At 46.3% G+C, this 18,938-nt stretch overlaps 1 protein-coding gene across 3 annotated transcripts in view; it reads left to right on the forward strand.

Annotated features, from left to right (window-relative positions):
* Positions 1-17,406, forward strand: part of NALCN (sodium leak channel, non-selective) — a 307,920-nt gene extending 290,514 nt beyond the window's left edge. For 2 of the 3 annotated variants that reach the window (XM_045812791.2, XM_087864999.1), the window contains 10 exons: positions 955-1,023; positions 1,942-2,090; positions 2,929-3,022; positions 4,401-4,533; positions 5,202-5,317; positions 7,865-8,022; positions 11,189-11,339; positions 13,070-13,219; positions 14,978-15,095; positions 15,621-17,406. In XM_045812791.2, coding sequence (XP_045668747.1) covers positions 955-1,023; positions 1,942-2,090; positions 2,929-3,022; positions 4,401-4,533; positions 5,202-5,317; positions 7,865-8,022; positions 11,189-11,339; positions 13,070-13,219; positions 14,978-15,095; positions 15,621-15,814 — 1,332 coding nt within the window. In that variant the 3' untranslated portion in view covers positions 15,815-17,406. The remainder of the gene's footprint in view (positions 1-954; positions 1,024-1,941; positions 2,091-2,928; positions 3,023-4,400; positions 4,534-5,201; positions 5,318-7,864; positions 8,023-11,188; positions 11,340-13,069; positions 13,220-14,977; positions 15,096-15,620) is intronic. The other variant, XM_087865000.1, reaches the window with a different exon arrangement.
* Positions 17,407-18,938: the final 1,532 nt, after the last annotated feature.

The following is an 18,938-nucleotide window of genomic DNA, read 5'->3' on the forward strand; positions in this document are numbered from 1 at the left end:
CCACCGAAAAGACCAACTTGCCTGTTCTCCCTGACCGCTTCTGTTCTCCTGAAAGAACTTCCAGTTCTGGAAGGATGCTCATCCTTCACTCTATTTTGAAGTGGTCTATTGTGAAGGAAGATGCAGTCCTTGTTCCCATCCAAAGTTATTTCTGTGCAGACACATTCATTTCCTTCTACCTCAAGGATGTCACCGGACCCCCTTCCCGGGGGCCCATATGTGACTGTTGTCACTTGGCAAAGCAAGGCTCCTCGAGAAAAATCATGTTTTGGCATGAGTTTAATGCCACAGTTGTTATTGCGGTACTAGCTGATGGGATCTTTGTTTCTGAGATGAAGCTTTCTTAGTCATAAAGCACACCCAGTCATCTCTCGCTGCCAATCGCACACTTGAAGAATGAGCTGGATGTGTTTCTGGGTGGAGCAGACATCTCTGAAATCAGCTTACAAGAATGTGGCCGGCTGGTGTCCAGAGTCTCCGGAGACCTTCAGAGAGGGGGAAGCTGACCTCCAGTCCAGAGTCTCCAGAGACCTTCAGAGAGGGGGAAGCTGACCTCCCGCCATCTTTTCCAACACCACACCTCCTCCTTTGCCAGGATTCTTGCATTTCCGGTCTCACTTGGCCTCCTCTTGTTGCATTGTTACCCTACGTTTTTCTTGCTCCTCAAAGGAGCTGGTCACTGTTTTATGTAAAATAAGTTTTAAAATACAGAAATCAGCTGAGCAAAACAGGGAGCGAAGTTTCATTTAAGATTTGATTTTATAGCTAATATTTATTCATGAGTTTTGGCAGTGACCTTTTCAGCACCTTTTAAAGATAAATTTCTTATAAGAATTTCACATTTTATTAAACTAATTACTCAGTAGACTTCACAGAAGACTTAAAATGAAAACTGGAACTGTAACAAGATCTTTTGTGCACATTATGAGCGGCTCTCTTCTGTTTAAATTTCAGAACGCATATACCTACATGATGGGTGCCTGCGTGATTGTCTTCCGGTTTTTCTCCATCTGTGGAAAGCATGTGAGTACGTTGTAAAGGATGCTATCAAAGGTTACATATGCACAGAAAAAAGGAGCAAAGCCTAACTGACTTCAGCCGTCCTTCTGGGTCTTCAGGGCGGAAGTTAACAAATTGCTAGTCATTCTAAGTCCAAATGAGCAAGTATTAAATATTAAAATGAATCAGTAGCTTAGCCATCTTTGACATGTTTCCTGACCTTCATGTTGTGTTATTTATTCTTCATATTTGCTAGACGAACTCAATCATCAACTAAAGAGAGCATATTGGGCATGGAAGCAAAAACCAATGGTCTTAACACTATTTTTATTGTTTTTATTTGTCATAAAGTTACATCATTGCAAAGAAAAATAATCTTTAATGAAGCTTCCTGATTCTGTGATCCCAGATTTTTATATGCTTTTCTTGTTCGTGCATACACTCTGCATCTATTTTTCATTTTTTAAAGTTGCTTCCTTTTTCATTACTGACATTATTTCATATACGTTCCATAAATAGACATATTCAGTACATTCGATGTTTGATGCTATTTAGTATTTTGTCATTGTTTAGGCTTGTTTCTGTGAACATCTGTTTTTGGAAGAATCCCGAGTCTACTTGGTGGGATAGGCCAAGAATGGACAGCCCTCCTCAGAGAGACAGGCAGAGGGAGAAGAGAAAACGGAAAGCTAGGAATTTTAGGGAGGGGCTTTTATCAATTTGGCTGAAAAGGCTGAACAGTTTGAAATACAAGTTGAATTTCTTTCTAATTTTTTTTAGTAATATTCAGATTTAATAGCCTTTAATAAGAATCAATTCACAGCAGTTGTCAAATGAGGGTCACTCTTGTACCGGCTTGCGTACCTGTCATTCACTTCCCAGGTTTGCCAGGCTACGTGAATTGAATATTCATTTTCTCCTCCCCGCCTCTTGTCGGTGCAGGTGACGCTGAAGATGCTGCTGCTGACGGTGGTCGTCAGCATGTACAAGAGCTTCTTCATCATAGTCGGCATGTTCCTCTTACTCTTGTGCTATGCTTTTGCCGGCGTTGTTCTCTTCGGTACCGTGAAATACGGAGAGAACATTAACAGGTGGGTGTATATGTATCTTTCTCTTCATTTTTCAAGCAAACTTTTTTGGACATGAAATCATGAATAAAAATCCGAATGACTTTTGCCCATTAAAGACGAAAGGGAAGGGGGAAGCGATCAGTTGGAAGCAAAAAACCAAAGAAAATGGCCAAATTTTAAATGACATTTTTCTCATTAAAACAGCCTCCATATTGACTTTGGAAACCTTATTTCCATAATATTCCCATAATGTAACACGAATCCATAATTCCAAATCTACCATCATTCAGGAATAACCACTCCTAATATCCTGGTGAGTTCTGTCCATCTACTGCCAAGAAACAATATATTCTTTTTTTTTAAATTACACTTTAAGATGACTTTGGGTCTTCCTTTTTCTCCTTTTTTAAGCCTAACATGGGAATTATAACTCCCAAAATGGTTACTATATGGGAAAAGCATTTTTCAAGGATTATCTTAAATTTTGTGGAAGCACCTCATAGTTTTTTTAAAAAAATAATTACACAGCAAATTAAGTACAAATGTGTCTTGTTGCAGAGATTACTCATTTGATCCATGGCAGTTCCACTTTTTATAGCAAATCCATGTGAAAGAAGGAATCACTTGTACTTGTCAAAGCTGGGACCCTCAGTCATTCAAGATGCATGGCCAGGGGGCGCCATGCTAGGGCTGGGTTCAGACAGCTATGCTTGAGGGCAAGTATGAATAACAAGCACATTAAGAGGGTATAGCCCTTAGACATGGTAACTTAGCAACCAAATTTGCTACCTGTTTTAGTGGTGACGCCTTACTACTTCATGACAAACTACCCACGTTCTGGTTTTTCTTCCTTAACTAGGCATGCCAACTTTTCCTCAGCGGGCAAAGCCATCACCGTACTGTTCCGAATTGTCACAGGCGAAGACTGGAATAAGATTATGCATGACTGCATGGTAAACTTCTCTTCATCCCTAACAGTGCCTCAACATCGAACCACATGAAACTCTTTGCTATGCCATTTTGGCAGTGTTATCCTCGTTAGCATCAAGACTTTGTGTACAAACCACAAAGCTTGGCCGTTTAGGTCATAAAATTGCATTCTTTTCCATTACAGTGTATGGGCATAGGCAGGAAGAATAACCAGCGAACCTAGCTTGAGCTATCGTAGTTCCATTTGCCGGATCCGCATTGTGTGGGCATTGTTCCTTCCCTCCCACCTGTAACATTTTGGCAGTCCGGTACAACCAGGGGAGTTCTGCTGCTTTAACTGAACTTACTCAACAGCTGTTCACAAGTGCCTGGTTTATACCTGGCCGTATGCTAGGTGCTAGGTCTCCCTAGCATGCTCAAGGAGCTTACGGCCAGGCTCTGAGTTACACCCTCGCTTTGGGTCCTCTCCTCTCCTCGCTGTCCCTCCCGTCTCCCATAGGACATCAGCTCCATCAGGAGTCCCCGCCCCACGCTAAGACTGCACTGCGATGTTCCTACAGCACCCCGCGTTTCCCCTTCGTAGGGTGTATCCCAAGTGTCGTGAGTTACTGGCTTGATTATTTCATCTCTATTTCCTCTCTCACGACCTCAAGAACAATGCTGTCCGAAAGAAATTTCCGGCAATCTGCTCTGTCCCATTCAGTAGCCCTGTGTGGTTTCTGAGCACTTGAATGTGACTAGTGCACCTGAGCAACTGAATTCTAAATTTTATCTAATGGTATTTGATGTGAATTAACATACATTTACATTTTAATAGCCACATGCAGTCCGTGGCTCCCGTAAAGCATAGAGTTCTAGACTGTCAGCAAGTGAAGGAGGGACAGAGTCTAGGTCTTGCTTAGACTTGTTGTCTGTCTCCAGCACTGGGTGGAAATCTAGTACATAGTAGGAGCTAGAGAACTCTATGCATGAATGAATGGGGGCAGAATTTACCGAATCAGATACACTATAAGGCAGAATTAAATAAGTTCGAAATAAAGAACAGGCAGAGTGCTCTGGGAATGCAGAAGAAAGAGTTGGTCTCTCTGGCTGAAAGAAACCAGGTCTCTCGGAGAGACTAGTAGAGGTGGCAGAAAGACTATCTCTTGGAAGAAACTGGTTCATTTTCATTGTGCTTCTAAAAAGGCAATGAACTTGGGATTCTCCGAGCCTGGAAGTGTAGAATAAATGAAATATTCTTTTTGATTTTTGCCACGGATGATGTACTTGATGTATGTAGCTTCTGAGACACTAACCTTGAAATTAATTATATTTTCTGTGTGGAGGAATCGTTCCCTCACAACAGCAGAAATTTGTATTCTTCACTCTCACCCCTCCTCCCTGTCCCCCGTGGCCCCGTAGGTCCAGCCTCCCTTCTGCACCCCAGATGAATTCACATACTGGGCGACAGACTGCGGAAATTACGCCGGGGCGCTTATGTATTTCTGTTCATTTTATGTCATCATTGCCTACATCATGCTAAACCTGCTTGTAGGTAAGTGATGTTCCTTGAATATGTTCTAATATGCTTACGCTCAGGTACTTAGAGAATTATGTACAATTTGCAAGTAATTATCCCAGATTGCTTGGGGCGGGTGTTTCACGGCATTAATTATAAATTGTTGCGTCTCTATCCAGAAGCTGAAAAGACCTTTGAAAGGCATGTAAATGACAGTTGATTGCAATTTCACGAGTTGTCCTATTAATTACGATCATTAATTTCAAAAGAGCTCTTCTTATGTGTTGAGTTGAACAGATCTCAGGGAAGCCTACCTTTATGGCCTTGAAAGATCCCAGTTATGTTTTTGAAAGATACATGGCGTTCACCCAGGTGTGGGGCCACCCAGAACCCAATCCGACCTTTAAAAACTGCTCTGGAACTGTCAACTAAGAGTGAAAGCCAGCTGGCATGGATATCTCCACACACAGAATGTCTGTTTATGCTCCTGACCCTCATGTTTTGGAAAGGCAGGAGCTGGATAAATAGCTTAGTCCAAGTGTAAGATATGCCAACTTGGAAAACACACTAAAAGCACTTTAAAAATTTGGCTTATAACGTAGGTGATAAAATCCATTATTTATAATAGATGTTTTACTTTTTCTAAAAAATGACAGATTAGCATAATTATCTAACTTCTCCACTTTTCTTTTTTCTTTTCTTAGCCATCATTGTGGAGAATTTCTCCTTGTTTTATTCCACGGAGGAGGACCAGCTTCTAAGTTATAACGATCTTCGCCACTTTCAAATCATATGGAATATGGTGGATGATAAACGAGAGGTAGGAAAGGGGGCTGCTGCTCATGCCCTCCCCAAAGAGAGGCATTGCCCTTCCTCAAACATGTAAGTGGTCTTTTTGTCACCAGTGGACATCTAGTGAATTTGGAATGGCCATTGGTGAATTGTAGAAAGCCGCCATTGACCATTCTGCAGAATATGCTGAGAGGGGAGAGGGACAGAATGGCCCCCCTCATGTCCTGTCCAACCATGGACGTCCTCTTCTTTGGACATTCAGAAAGTCACCAAGGAAAGGAAACCAAGGAAGCTCTGAAGAAACCAGCCCTGGGCTGGGGGCAGGAAAAGGGGGAAAGTTCAAATCACCAGAGCGATGGTGTAACACAGAGCCACAGAGAGCCACCGACAGCAATCTTGATAAGAAGTGTGAAAGGGTTATTGAGTGGTTTCTGAAAGTTATTTTTAATTATTTTGGACTTACTCTTTGAATACTTTAATCTTAAAGCTTACCCAGGATTTCCTAGAATTAGCCGAAACCGCAGCACCTTCTTCTGCTGCTCCATTCTTCCCCATTCTTCATCTCAACAAACACTCAGATGCTGGGGATACAGCAATGAGCACCATGGAAAGGCCCCCATGCTCTCAGAGCCTCTGTTCTAATAAAGAGTGAAACTAATTATAATTATTATTATTATCTCAAGAAGCTATAAGTACTCTGCAGAAGGTAATAGAGACTGGTTGGACTGGGGGCGGGGGCAGGCCACTTTAGTGGGGTGGCCATGACGGTCTGGTTGGGGAGGTGCTGTTAGACCGACCTCTGAAAACAAAGTTCTGCTGTGGGAAAATGTAGGGGGGAAGATCCAAAAATCGTTGCAGGAAGAGTTCACAAAGGACATGAAGACCAAGGAGCCAGAACAGGCTGAGGAGGGGCGCCTGGGTGGCACAGCGGTTAAGCGTCTGCCTTCGGCTCAGGGCATGATCCTGGCGTTATGGGATCGAGCCCCACATCAGGCTCCTCCCCTATGAGCCTGCTTCTTCCTCTCCCACTCCCCCTGCTTGTGTTCCCTCTCTAGCTGGCTGTCTCTCTCTCTGTCAAATAAATAAATAAAATCTTTAAAAAACAAAAAAAAAAGAACAGGCTGAGGGATGCCTGGGTGGCTCAGTCGTTAAGCGTCTGCCTTCGGCTCACGCCGTGATCCCAGCGTTCTGGGATCAAGCCCTACATCAGGCTTCTCCACTGGGAGCCTGCTTCTTCCTCTCCCACTCCCCCTGCTTGTGTTCCCTCTCTCGCTGGCTGTCTCTCTCTGTCAAATAAATAAAATCTTAAAAAAAAAAAAAAAAACAGGCTGAGGAAAGGGGCATACCAAGCTAGGCCTGCACGGTAATGCCTGGCTTTCCCCTCCCCTTCTGCCCCCATCTCCCTGACGCCCCCCACTTCCCCAGGCACCAGGCTCAAGGGACTTTCTCTGAGACAGTGGCCTGCACGTGTGGCCGTCTGACCCAGTTCTCCCTTCTTCCCTCGATCCACCTGCAGCTCCAAGATGGCTGCCTGCAGGAACCTGTTTTTCTTGGACACACACGTCAATAATGGTGCCACCGGGGGCTCCTGGGTGGCTCAGTGGTTAGGTGTCTGCCTTCGGCTCAGGGCGTGATCCGTGTGTGTGTGTGTGTGTGTGTGTGTGTGTGTGTGTGTGTGTGTAATCCCCCCACATCGGGCTGTGCTCCGCTGGGAGCCTGCTTCTTCCTGTCCCACTCCCCCTGCTTGTGTTCCCTCTCTCGCTGTCTTTCTCTGTCAAATAAATAAGTAAATAAATCTTTAAAAAAATAAAAAATAAAAAAAATAATGGTGCCACGGGTCACAGGCTAAGGTGTCAGTAACTGTCAGGAATTCACGGGTTGCCCCTGTCCCTGCCCCTTGCCCAGGGCCTGCATTCCCAGAGGCTAGGTGGTGCTGCCCATGAGGGAGCCACACGTGTTCGATTTTCAGAACCTGGAGCTGCTCTGACCAGATTCTCTTGTATGTAACTGTTCTAATAACGGAGAAGACCTGAACAGGAGTGATCATTCCCTAGAAGAACCACTTAGAATGAGTGTTGAGAAGTTGAGACATCTAGGCGCAGTGAAGAGGAGGCTCGTGTACATGGGAATGTTCTGCTTTTTCTTGTGATCACACATTACCAACCCACTCAGCATGTGTTTTAGAGAAACAGATGAGCAGGGGCTGAGTCAGTGAGACAGGCCGGGAGAAGAGGAGCCCGGTAAAGCCGGGGCTGAGGCCAGGGAGGCAGAGGGCCTACTTTGCACCCTCCCAGGCTCCCAGGGCTGCCGGGAAGCACCAGCAGAAAATCCAAGCGCCCAGCCTTCAGTGTGGTGCTCCTGTCAGGCACACCCCCTCACCCAGGCCCGGGGGAGGCCAGCAACTTCCTGGCTGCCCGGTGCTGATTATGTTATCTTTTGAGAAAAAGAGCTGGTGTTTCAGGGTTTTGGTTTTTTGTTTTTTTGGTTTTTTTGTTTTTTTTCTGTGAAAATAGAATCCCAAGCGAATCCTTATGGCCTAAAGATGATTTACCAGTTACTGTGCTCTGCCCGCCAGGGGGTGATTCCGACTTTCCGGGTGAAGTTCCTGCTGAGGCTGCTCCGGGGGAGGCTGGAGGTGGATCTGGACAAAGACAAGCTCCTGTTTAAGCACATGTGCTACGAAATGGAGAGGCTGCATAACGGGGGTGACGTCACTTTCCACGACGTCCTCAGGTACGAGGGGGTCTTCCCAGCTGCGGGTCACAGAGCAGACCCGAGTCCAGGGCCTGAAGCCGTGGCCGTTCAAGGCCTGGTGAAACACAGCCAACAAGGGGGTTCCTAAGCCAAGATGCCATGTGCCCTGAGGTGACAAGTTGAGGCCGCGCTGCTCAGGCTCCAAGGGGCCTTTGTCACCGTCCTGTAAGGACCGTGTCTGAGTGAGTGTCTCACACAGGAGCAGGGAGAAGCAGTCGCCTGATGTCCCCAGGAGTGCCCCTCACTGACTGGGGAGCCCCTAACGGGGAGGGGGAGGAGGAAGGGGCCTCCGGAGCACAGCCGCCCCTTGTTTTGTGAGGAAGGAGCTGGTCCCGGAGAGTCGTGTGTCTTGCTCAGTGACGCAGCCTCGGTGGTCAAGCTGGGGCTAAAGTCCAGATCTTCTCACACGTGGGGCGCTCTGTGATGGTTGCCCCCCGCTTGGATGGCAAGCCACATTTTCCGTTCAGTGAGTACCCAGACAGGACAAAGGAAACAAAGTACCGTAAACTGAGTGGCTTAAACAGGTGTATTGTCTCATAGTCCTGGAGGCCAGAGGCTTGAGTTCAAGGGGTCGGCCGGGCTGGTTCCTTCTGAGGCTGCGAGGGGGAATCTGTTCCAGCTTCTGGGGTTTTGCTAGCCATCTCTGTAGAAACATCACCCCGATCCCTGCCTCCCCCTTCATGTGTGGTTCTCCCCATGTGCATGTGTGTGTGTGTGTGTGTGTGTGTGTGTCCACATCTTCCCTTTTATAAGGACACCATTCATATTAGATTAGGGACCCAGCCCACTCCGATATGACCTCATCTTAACTAATGACATCTACAGTGACCTATTCCTGAATAAAATCACATTTTGAGGTACTGAGGGTTATGACTCCAACATCTATTTTTTTAGGGCAGAAAACGATTCAGTCCATAACAGCGTTTTAAACAGGAATCCATGGATAAATTCCAGAGGTTCATGGACTTGGAAACAATTCCATCTTTATTTTCATGAATCACTCCCAGAAATGCAGCATTTCCTTCAGTGATGAATGCAGGCAACAAACCACAGCCATATTAACAATGTGTGTGTCTTTGTCACGAGCAGGAATCACAGGTATTCTCAGATCACGTCATTGACGTCGCTGATAGCTTAAATATCCTTTACACTCACCAGTACTTCTAAGTTGCGGTGGTCATTTGACCTCAGCTGGATGTTATTATTTAATGCAATAATAAAGAAGCATTTATGTTACTATGACCCCATCTTGTTAAAATTTTTCTAAAATTAATTTTACTTCTTTTTTTAATTGAAGTAGAGTTGACACACGATATTACATTAGTTTCAGGCATACAGCACAGTGACTCAACCACTCTGTATGTATTGCTAAGCTCACTGCAAGAGTAGGTAACATCAGTCACCAAACAACGCTGGTGCGGCATCAGTGGCCATATCCCCCATGCTACACTTTTCATCCCCGTGACTTATTCATTCCAACACTGGAAGCCTGGACCTCCCACTCCCCTTCATCCGTTTCGCCCAGCCCCCCAGCCCCCTCCCCTCTGGCAACCACCAGTTTGCTCTCTGTATTTATGGGTCTGTCTCTGCTTTGTTTGTTTTATTTTTTAGATTCTACATGTAAGTGAAATCACATGGTATCTGTCTTTCTTTTTCTGGCTTATTCCCCTTTGCATAATACCCTCTAGGTCCATTCATGTCGTCACAAATAGCAAGATCTCATTCTTTTTTTATGATTGAGAAATATTCCAGTGTATATATACTACATCTTCTTCATTCATTCTATCATCACTTTTTAAAGAAAATATGAGAACTGCATTTCAATACAGTTGGTTTTCTTTGTAATAATAGGTATTTTATTTTATGCATTTAAAACGTTCTTCTATGAAAAGTCCCATAGGCTCCACTCTCAAAGAGGTCCATGCACAGGAAAAGGCAAGGCCCTCCTCCAGCAGTAGCTGTTTCCATCACGCTGCTCGTACTTGGCAGGTGAAGTGTTGGGTTACGGTGACACGCATTCAGAAGCACTCAGGTATACAGAAACACGCTTGGGACTGAAATTTGAAAAGAGATCAGAAGAAGAAGGGCCTGGGAAAGGTTCTCTCAAGTTAATTGTTTTACTTCCCAGTATTCACTTCTTCCAGGGGCAAGTTAAGGGCAGAAAGAGAGGCACAAAATACGTGTGATTAGCAAAGGATGCTGTCTCTCTCAGAACGTCACCAAGTCGTTCCTCCTGGTGACAAATATTTTGGGCTGAAAGCAAAGCACGGGGACATAACCACTGTCATTAGCAATTATCATTCAGCCTCTCTGGAACCCAGTGAGATATCTGATAAAATGGGCCCAGGCGAAGCCAATGGGGGTATCGGTTGCCCCCCCTGGCCCTATAGCTCAGTGAATGACGAAAACAGTTCGGCAGTGACAGATTCTGGATGAGGCAGGGATGAGAGGAAGAGCAAACACATCTCCTTCCTCATGGTGGGAAGAGCCTCAGCAAAGAGGTCAGGGTAGCAGTGCTGCATGGGGGGCCTCCTGAGCACCTCCGTGCCGTGACGTGGGCTGCAGGGGCGGTACAGAGCTCACAGGCAGGGCCCCCAGGAGGCACTGCCTGGACCTGTTGTGCCAAGGTCAGAATGGGAGCGAGTCTTCTACCCTGACTTTGCTTCCACCAAAATGAATGAGGAAGATCCAGGGGCGCAAAAGAGATCAATGGAGAGGGGAATGGGGGGAGGGGAGGGAGCGGGAAGCGTGACCTTTGGCCAAGCCTGTTAACCATCCCCAGCTGGACCTGAATGAGACAAAAGTATAGAGAGAGCACTCTTTCTTCTACAGGGAATGTTCCAAAGCCTTAAGCAGCTGATAATGGAGATGAGGGCCCAGCCTGAATCTTTTGTTTTACAAACACTTACATGGCACTTACTGCTGTAAGCACTTCACAAGTCTTAACTCAAGCACTTAATTAGTGGGTACCATGAGTATCCTCATCTTACAGAGGAGGTGACATAACTAGCCCAGGTCTCCCCCTAGCCCAGTGGCACAGGGACACTACCTTGGTTGGACTGATCTCCTCTCTGGAGTTTGAGATGTCTACCGGTCAGAATCGCAGGGGAGTCAGACCTGGCATGCTCTCCTGTCCCCCCACCAGCATGCTCTCCTACCGGTCGGTTGACATCCGGAAGAGTCTGCAGCTGGAGGAGCTGCTGGCCAGGGAGCAGCTGGAGTACACTATCGAGGAGGAGGTGGCCAAGCAGACCATCCGCATGTGGCTGAAAAAGTGCTTAAAGCGCATCAGAGCTGTGAGTCAACTGGAAACGTCTGGGTTTTTATTTCCTCCTCTCAAAGGGCGAAGAAGAGGGAGAAAAGAAAAGAGCTTGGGGTGGGGGGTGGGGTGCCTGGTGGCTCAGTCAGTTAAGCGTCTGCCTTCAGCTCAGGTCATGATCTCAGGGTCCTGGGATCAAGTCCCACATCGGGCTCCCTGCTCAGAGGGGAGTGTGCTTGAGATTCTCTCTCTCCCTCTGCCCCTCCCCTACCATGCTCTCTTTCTCTCTCTCAAATAAATAAATAAAACCTTTTAAGAAGAAGAGAAAAGAGTTTCGTGAGAACAGAGTTTCGTGAGCAACGGGATGAGATCCTCCTGTGATCGGCGTCGCGGCCCTTCAGCTATGTCAGCGTCATCCCCTCGTGATGGCCACATGATGATTCGTTCCTCAGCTCCAGTCCAGACCCAGCTGCGCCCTCTTTAGCACAGACCATAAGACGTTCCCACTGAATCACATTTTTATAATAGAACATGAATGTTTAAAAAGCAGTTTACTGAGGAGCTCCTGGGTGGCTCAGGCGGTTAAGCATCCGGCTCTTGATTTAGGCTCAGGTCATGATCTCAGGGTCATAAGATCGAACCCCACATCAGGCTCCACGCTGACTGTGGAGCCTGCATAAGAGTCTCTTCTCTCTCTCTTCCTCTTCCCACCGCCCCCCCACCCCCCCCCTAAAAAAAAAAAGGAGTTTACTGATATTAAAATATTTGTGATCTCCATTTATCAAACTCAACTGTTCAAAATGCCCAAAATCTCTACATGTTGAGTGGCAAGTGAATTTACAAAACTACTTTTAAACTGTTTCTAAAAATTCCACCATACCATTGATAATATTGTTTGGTCTTTAACAGAGGTCACCTCTCCTGGGAGTTAAATGATCTGTGTGCTGCCTTTAGAATTACAAGCTTATAAGATTCTCTGACTCATAAATCAATGGACACATACTATGTTGACATACACTGTGTTTACAATAGGCATTTCTACTAGATAATTACTTTTATGAATGTTTTTGACTTACCGTTCACAGAGGAAAAAAATCAAATTAGTCACTAAATATTTATATTTAACAGATTTTTTAAATCCTGTTTCTCAGAACAACACCAGCTGCAGGAAACATATCTTTCTATTGGAGGAGAAAAGGTCCCCAGAGAAACAAAACAGCCCAACCTCCTCCAGCTGACCCGTCATAGCCCTGCTCACTCTGGGGGATCCAGCCTGCTCCCCACAGGCCCCAAGAGGGCCCGGGGAGCTGGCTCAACACCAGACAGTGCTTCTGAGTGTGTGCGAGACAGACTGGCCTGCTCCTATCCAAGAGCCAAGGCGAGAGCAAGGGTTTCGCTCATCCACCCACGGCTCTCTGCCTAGGGCGGTCAGTATTGGCTTAATGAGCACAGAGCACAATAAGAAGGGAAAAAATAGAACACCTACATTAGCGATTCAAAAATTCTACTTTAAATACAGCACAAGCTGTATCAGTGGACATAGTTATTCCTATTGTAATGCAAATAAGCATGGGTTGGCGTGTCTACGCCCTCCTTCATAGCAGTGTGATAGGGAAATGAGTCAAGCATCCTCATTGGCCGCTCCTAAGAGGTCACCAAGCATACAGGTTCTTCGGAGAGGAGAGAAGAAAATACGATTTGAATGGTGGGGGATGGGGGCTGTTAGGCTGATTTTTCTGTTACCGACAGAGTAATCATTTTCCACAGAAACAGCAGCAGTCCTGCAGCATCATCCACAGCCTGAGAGAGAGCCAACAGCAGGAGCTGAGCCGCTTCCTGAACCCGCCCAGCATCGAGACCACGCAGCCCAGTGAGGACGCGAACGCTAACAGTCAGGGTAACAATGCGCAACCTGAGGTACGGGTGCGAGGCGTCCTTCCGAGGGCAGTACGTGCATTTCTAAAAATAAAAAATAAATTGGTGCTGTTCACATAGCCATTTCAAACAAGGTGACAGTATTTCTAATTGGAAGTTTTAAGTTAAAAACGATTGGAACATGTTGATCCAGATTATGTTTGGATCTTTGCAGCTCAGAATCGTTTGGGGTTATTTCAAAGGATTCTGATTCTGAGTTGTAGGAATACTAAAAACAAAAAAAAAAAGAAAAGTGAATGCCCAGAACTTACCAGTTCTGTCGATTTTTGTCTAAAGAGTTAACATTTTGTCTCTATGCGCTTAACTGGAGTCCAGTGATACTACATGAAGAACGTGCTTTGCCTGAAACTCTGCCCTACACGCTCGCTTCTACCAAGTCCTAGGAACTTGCAGTGGAGTCAGTGGCGATGTTTGTAACTGGCCACCAGCCTCCTTAAATCGACTCATGAAGGGTTTGTCCTTCCTTAGTTGGGCATCGGAAGAGCCTATGGAATTCAGGAGGATTCGCCTGAGGACCTTCTTTTTACCCGGGCGTAGCTTATTTCCGTTTCCAGACGCAATGCCCGTGTCCATACAGACGCGCAGAGAGGCGCGGGCACCCTGGAGAGCCCTGCGCGGGGACCAGCAGCTGGCCGGAGGTCCTGCCCTTTTTGAGGGCGCAGTCGTGCACCGGCTGGAGTTGATCCAGCATTCCGAGATGAGCCCCCTGGCAGCGTCAGGCTTCATGGCGTGCAGTGACACAGCCAGCCGGGGGTCCGCCCTAAATACTGAAGCCTGAGGCTGCGCGGCCCAGCGGGACGCTCCAAGGGGACCTCTTGTTCCAAAGTCCAGTTTGGAGTGGATTTCATGCTGTTGGCCCCTCAGCATGTAGGAATCATCTGCCGCCAACAACAGGGACCCGTGCAGGGACAGTCCGTAAAGGCGGAGGGGGGAGGGGAGGGGGAAGAGAGCGGGGTGGGGGGGAACAGAGGCTTCTACAGTGGCCCTGCCACCAGGGCCAGGGAGCAGGGATAGGAGCCAGCCAGCCAGCCAGGCAGGGCTGATGAGGCTGGCAAAGCGATGATTACGGAACTCTCTGGTTTTAGGTAAACCAACAAAAAACCCCACCCATGAGGTAATCAAAAAACCAAGAGGAAATAAGAGATGTGAAGACCAAGAGGCTGATAGGAAAGGAGGAAAGGGGAAGGTGACAGTGCACCCGAGAGAGTAAAATGTGTGGAGAGTCTCAGCATTTCTCCCTGACATTAGTCTTAACTGGTATAAGCTTCCTTCTGCTCTGGGCTGCCGGAGAGTTTGCCTGCTGAGAACTCTCTTCCTGCAGCGCTAGGACTGACCTCCAGGTTGGCAAGAATATACTTTGGCCAAACCGAGCAGTCCCTGCAGCCCGCCTTCCTTCCTAGTCCACGGAGACACCCCAGGGGCTGGCGGGAGGGGTGGGGGCAGTGGCCCTGGGAGTGAAGGAATCCTGGAGGGCTGCCAGGAGGAGGCGCTACCTGGAGAATTGCGTCCGCCTTCACCACGTGCAGTGGTGAGCCTCACTTTCCTGGACTCTCTGAACCCATTTTCTCTTCTCCCTTCCCCATTGTGGACTCTGTGGCTCCCGTACTATTTTTCCCACTGGTTTTCCTATGGTGCTTTCCTCCTTTCTTACAATAAAATGAGAGCCCAGAGCAGTGCAGAGGGCAGAAGGGGAGCACAGCGGTGAGACAGAACCCTAACCGCCTCATCTCGCCCGCGCAGACCAGCAGCCAGCAGCAGCTCCTGAGCCCCACGCTGTCGGACAGAGGCGGCGGCCGGCAGGACGCCACAGACCCCGGGAAGCCCCAGAGGAAGTTTGGGCAGTGGCGGCTGCCCTCAGGTTTGTGCTCCGGGTCCCTCCGCCATTGATTCAGGTGTCTACACTCTGTGGGTTTTGGGTCTCGGATTTCAAATTCAGGTCTGCCTCTCAAGTATTTAGACTCCCCTCACTATTGCTTACAGTACCCGTCCTTTATCTTTGTCTTTTTTTTTTCTTTGTGTATACTAATGAACACCTGCTCACCCATATTTCTGTGACGCTTGTATTTGCCCAGATTGGAATATTTAGTGATTTTTTTGGTTAAGTTGTTTGTGATTATCTCAAAGTGCGGTGGTGGGCAGGTAGCACGCTTTCAAATGGTATTACTAGTTGTCCATGAACATAATTTTAAAGACCATGCATATAAAGTTTATGACTATAAAGAACCGAGAGCTAGAAGGGGCTCATACTTACCATCTATGGGTCGGGAGGTGTTTACAGGACTGGTTTCGTTGTTACTGCTGGGGATATCACAGCTTTTCGGGGATGGCTTGCACAGGGCTGAACAGCTCCGCATTGCTCATAGGACTCTTGTCAATTCCACAGCACCCAAACCAATAAGCCACTCAGTGTCTTCGGTCAACTTACGATTTGCAGGGCGCACAACAATGAAATCCGTAGTGTGCAAAATGAACCCCATGACTGACACGGCGTCGTGCGGTTCAGAGGTTAAGAAGTGGTGGACCCGGCAGCTGACGGTGGAGAGCGACGAAAGTGGCGATGACCTTCTGGATATTTAGGTGGACTCGGCTCAGAGCAAGGTCTCGAGGGAACACTGTTTTCTGACGCTGTACTCCTACGGTCTAACGTTCACTAGTGGGCAGTCCAGACTTCAGACGTTGTTTAATTCCACCCTGTCTCGAGATTTCTTTTTTTAAGTGGATTTTTGTCCTGCCGTAGGAAGGCGTAAACCTTGGTCTGTCGCAGTTGTGCATATGAGGGGTTGTGACGGGTGTTCAAGAAAATTCACGTAATGGTAGTATTTGTAATATTGCCCAGTACCAGGTGTAGATCATTCAGACATTTCATATATCCTGTCTAGGTGAACTAAGGTGTATATTCATATATGCTCTTAGGCAGTATTACCACCCCCTGAAAGAGTGCTAAGCCCAAAGTGGCTGATATTTATGGTACAGAAGCTATAGCTTTAGTTCATGTTATTCCCACTTCCACCAGAAATACTTCCCTTGGGAAAATTTATTATTTATGATTGATCTGAAAAGGTCAGCACTGAGCTCATACTAAATTGATAGTAGTTTTACAAACTACAGATTCTGAATTTTTAAAAGTATATTCTTTTTCTCATGTCATTCGTAAAAATATGCACAAGATATTTAGAGGTCAGACCAAGTCAATTTCTGGCCTCAGTCTCTCTGATGAAACCGTTGCCTGCTTCCTAGAGAATTGGGTGTGCAGGGACCAGGCAAGGAAATTGGCCCAAGGAGCCAACTGCTTTAAAACAAACATGTACATGGATCGCTGGAGGTACACGGTTACGTAAAGATGTTGAGTTTCTTTCAAAGCCTTTTAATAACTAAGTTTAGCAAAAAGCGTAAAACTACGTGATTCAGCCTATTAAAGAAATCTTCAGGTGTGGGTTGTTATCACTGGCTTCAATTCCTACCCAGGCTATGTCCATTTTGCCATCAAGTCGGCGAAGACATTATGAGTTGATCGCAGCGCACCAGTGCCGTGTTCGATTCAAAATGACTCCCTGCTCCCAGACTCTTCTATGGAAATAATGGCAACTTTGCAAAATCCTGCTTGGAACTCACAGTTTAAGGACCCCACAACTCAGCTGTATTTGTTTCATGTGCTCTGGGACAATTAAAATGCAACTTGATTACAAAGTACCTGGGCCTCTTATGCTGGGTCAACCAAGGAGAAGTGCATCCAGGCTCTTAACTACATTCGTTTTGATTGGAGATTTGCTGTTTCGATGATTTCTTTTCATGGAGCGATGATCCCTGAGTCCTTTGACACCCCAGGTTGCTTTATGGTCTCTTTTTATCTATTTAACATTCTTAAAATAGCCGAATCCTTTCCGTATAACAAACGTAACATTGTGGTACCATCTATTTATAGGATTAGTTGTGACTCTAGGATAATGGATAATGTTGTGGTACCATCTATTGTTTATAGGATTAGTTGTGACTTTAGGATAATGGGTAACGTTGTGGTACCATCTATTGTTTATAGGATTAGCTGTGACTCTAGAATAATGGGTAATTCAAGTCAGTGCGGCCGAAAGGATTTTATTTGGTTTTATGTTCAGTTGGAGTTTACTTTTTGTATATAAGCAAATCAAATAAATATTGACTTTGTTAAAGAATTTACTCTGAGTTGATGGTCATCTCTAAACCCTTTCTCATGTGTGGAAGGGGGGAATGGGGTTTAGGGGGTGGGATCATTAGGAATCAGGCACTTTGCAAACTCTGTATTTGAATATTCTGTCTATAATTAGTTGGCAAAAGCTCTGTCCCTGATATTCATTTCAGTTCAGTTCCTAAGCCAGAATGTTCCTTTCACGTGTGTGTCCATAATGCTGAGTGAATACCTTCCAAACCCACAATAAAACAGAAAAGGATCTTACATGGCCTGGGTGGGAGCCTGCACTCGTGCTGCATGAAAACGAGATTTTATTTTTTGGCTCATTACACTTGAGTAATACAGCTTCATTCTCACAAAACTGCTGAGCCCTTCCTACAACGTCTGTTAACTGGTGTTCAGCAGAACATCATTGTTGTTCATTCTGCAGTGAAGCAAGGGGCCAAATAGCAATGCATTTAAAGTCATAGCACCCTACATTTTCAATTAAGTGAGACAGCCAAGCAATTCCTGTGGGACTCATCTCTACTGTTTCCTGAAGCCAGTAGAGCGGACAGCAAGCCGAGAAGGTAAGTGCTACCCCTCTTAGATTTTTCATCAACATATAAAACAGTCCGGTTATGCAGATGGGAAAACTTCAGCCACAACGTTCCCTGGTCCTTAGGGAGCCAGACACTGATACTAATCCTGTCATCATGCCACCCACTGCCTTTAATTAAAGGACGCTGTTGGTTCCAAGCACACCAGAAAGCAGAAGGGGCAGAATAGTTGACACAGAGCCCCCAACGGGAAGAGACCACACATGCATTGCACGTATGGCAATTCAAGGGGACTCAAAGGGAACAGGGATGGAGAGAATGGCCAGACCGGTGCTATTCACTCTATTCTCAGTGGTCGATTGACAGCAGCACCCATCTTCAGCGACTGGCCATTGGTGTCCTGTCCAAGCTGAATAAGATAAGGGCATGGAGAAGAAAAACCAGTTATAAAGCCTTAAGCAAAAGCATTTTCAAAGCCAGTTGATTGATGTGTTTGCCTGCTTCTTTGTAGGAAGGGGCAGACTATAGATAAGTGGCTTTCAATGGGCTGCTTGGCAGTGGTGCTCTTTCTCAAACAGTTCTTCAGAAGTTCCTAAAATATTAACCAGGCAAAAGCAGGGCATCCCTAATTGAAATTGGGATGAAGATAAGAACCCCACTCATACGGTCTCTTTTCACCTCCTGGTATGGATTGAATTGTGCCCCCCATCCCACTCCCCCCCCCAAAAAAAGAGATACTGAAATCCTAACACGTGGCACATGTGAATGTGATCTTTGGGGGGCAGAGTCTGCAGATGTAATGAGTTAAGGTGAGGTCATACTAGAGGAGGGTGGACCCGTAATCCAATATGGCTGGGGTCCTTTTAAGAAGAGAGGGTCACACAGGGAAGAGAATGCCATGTGAAGACACAACACAGAGGGAAGAATTCCATGTGAAGACAGAGGCAGAGATTGGAGCGATGCTGACACGAGCCAAGGAACGTCTAGGGCTGCAAGA

This window comes from Ursus americanus, chromosome 10 (genome assembly GCF_024610735.1).
Source record: "Ursus americanus isolate L20-20 chromosome 10, mUrsAme1.1.p, whole genome shotgun sequence".
Classification (NCBI taxonomy): Eukaryota; Metazoa; Chordata; class Mammalia; order Carnivora; family Ursidae; genus Ursus; species Ursus americanus.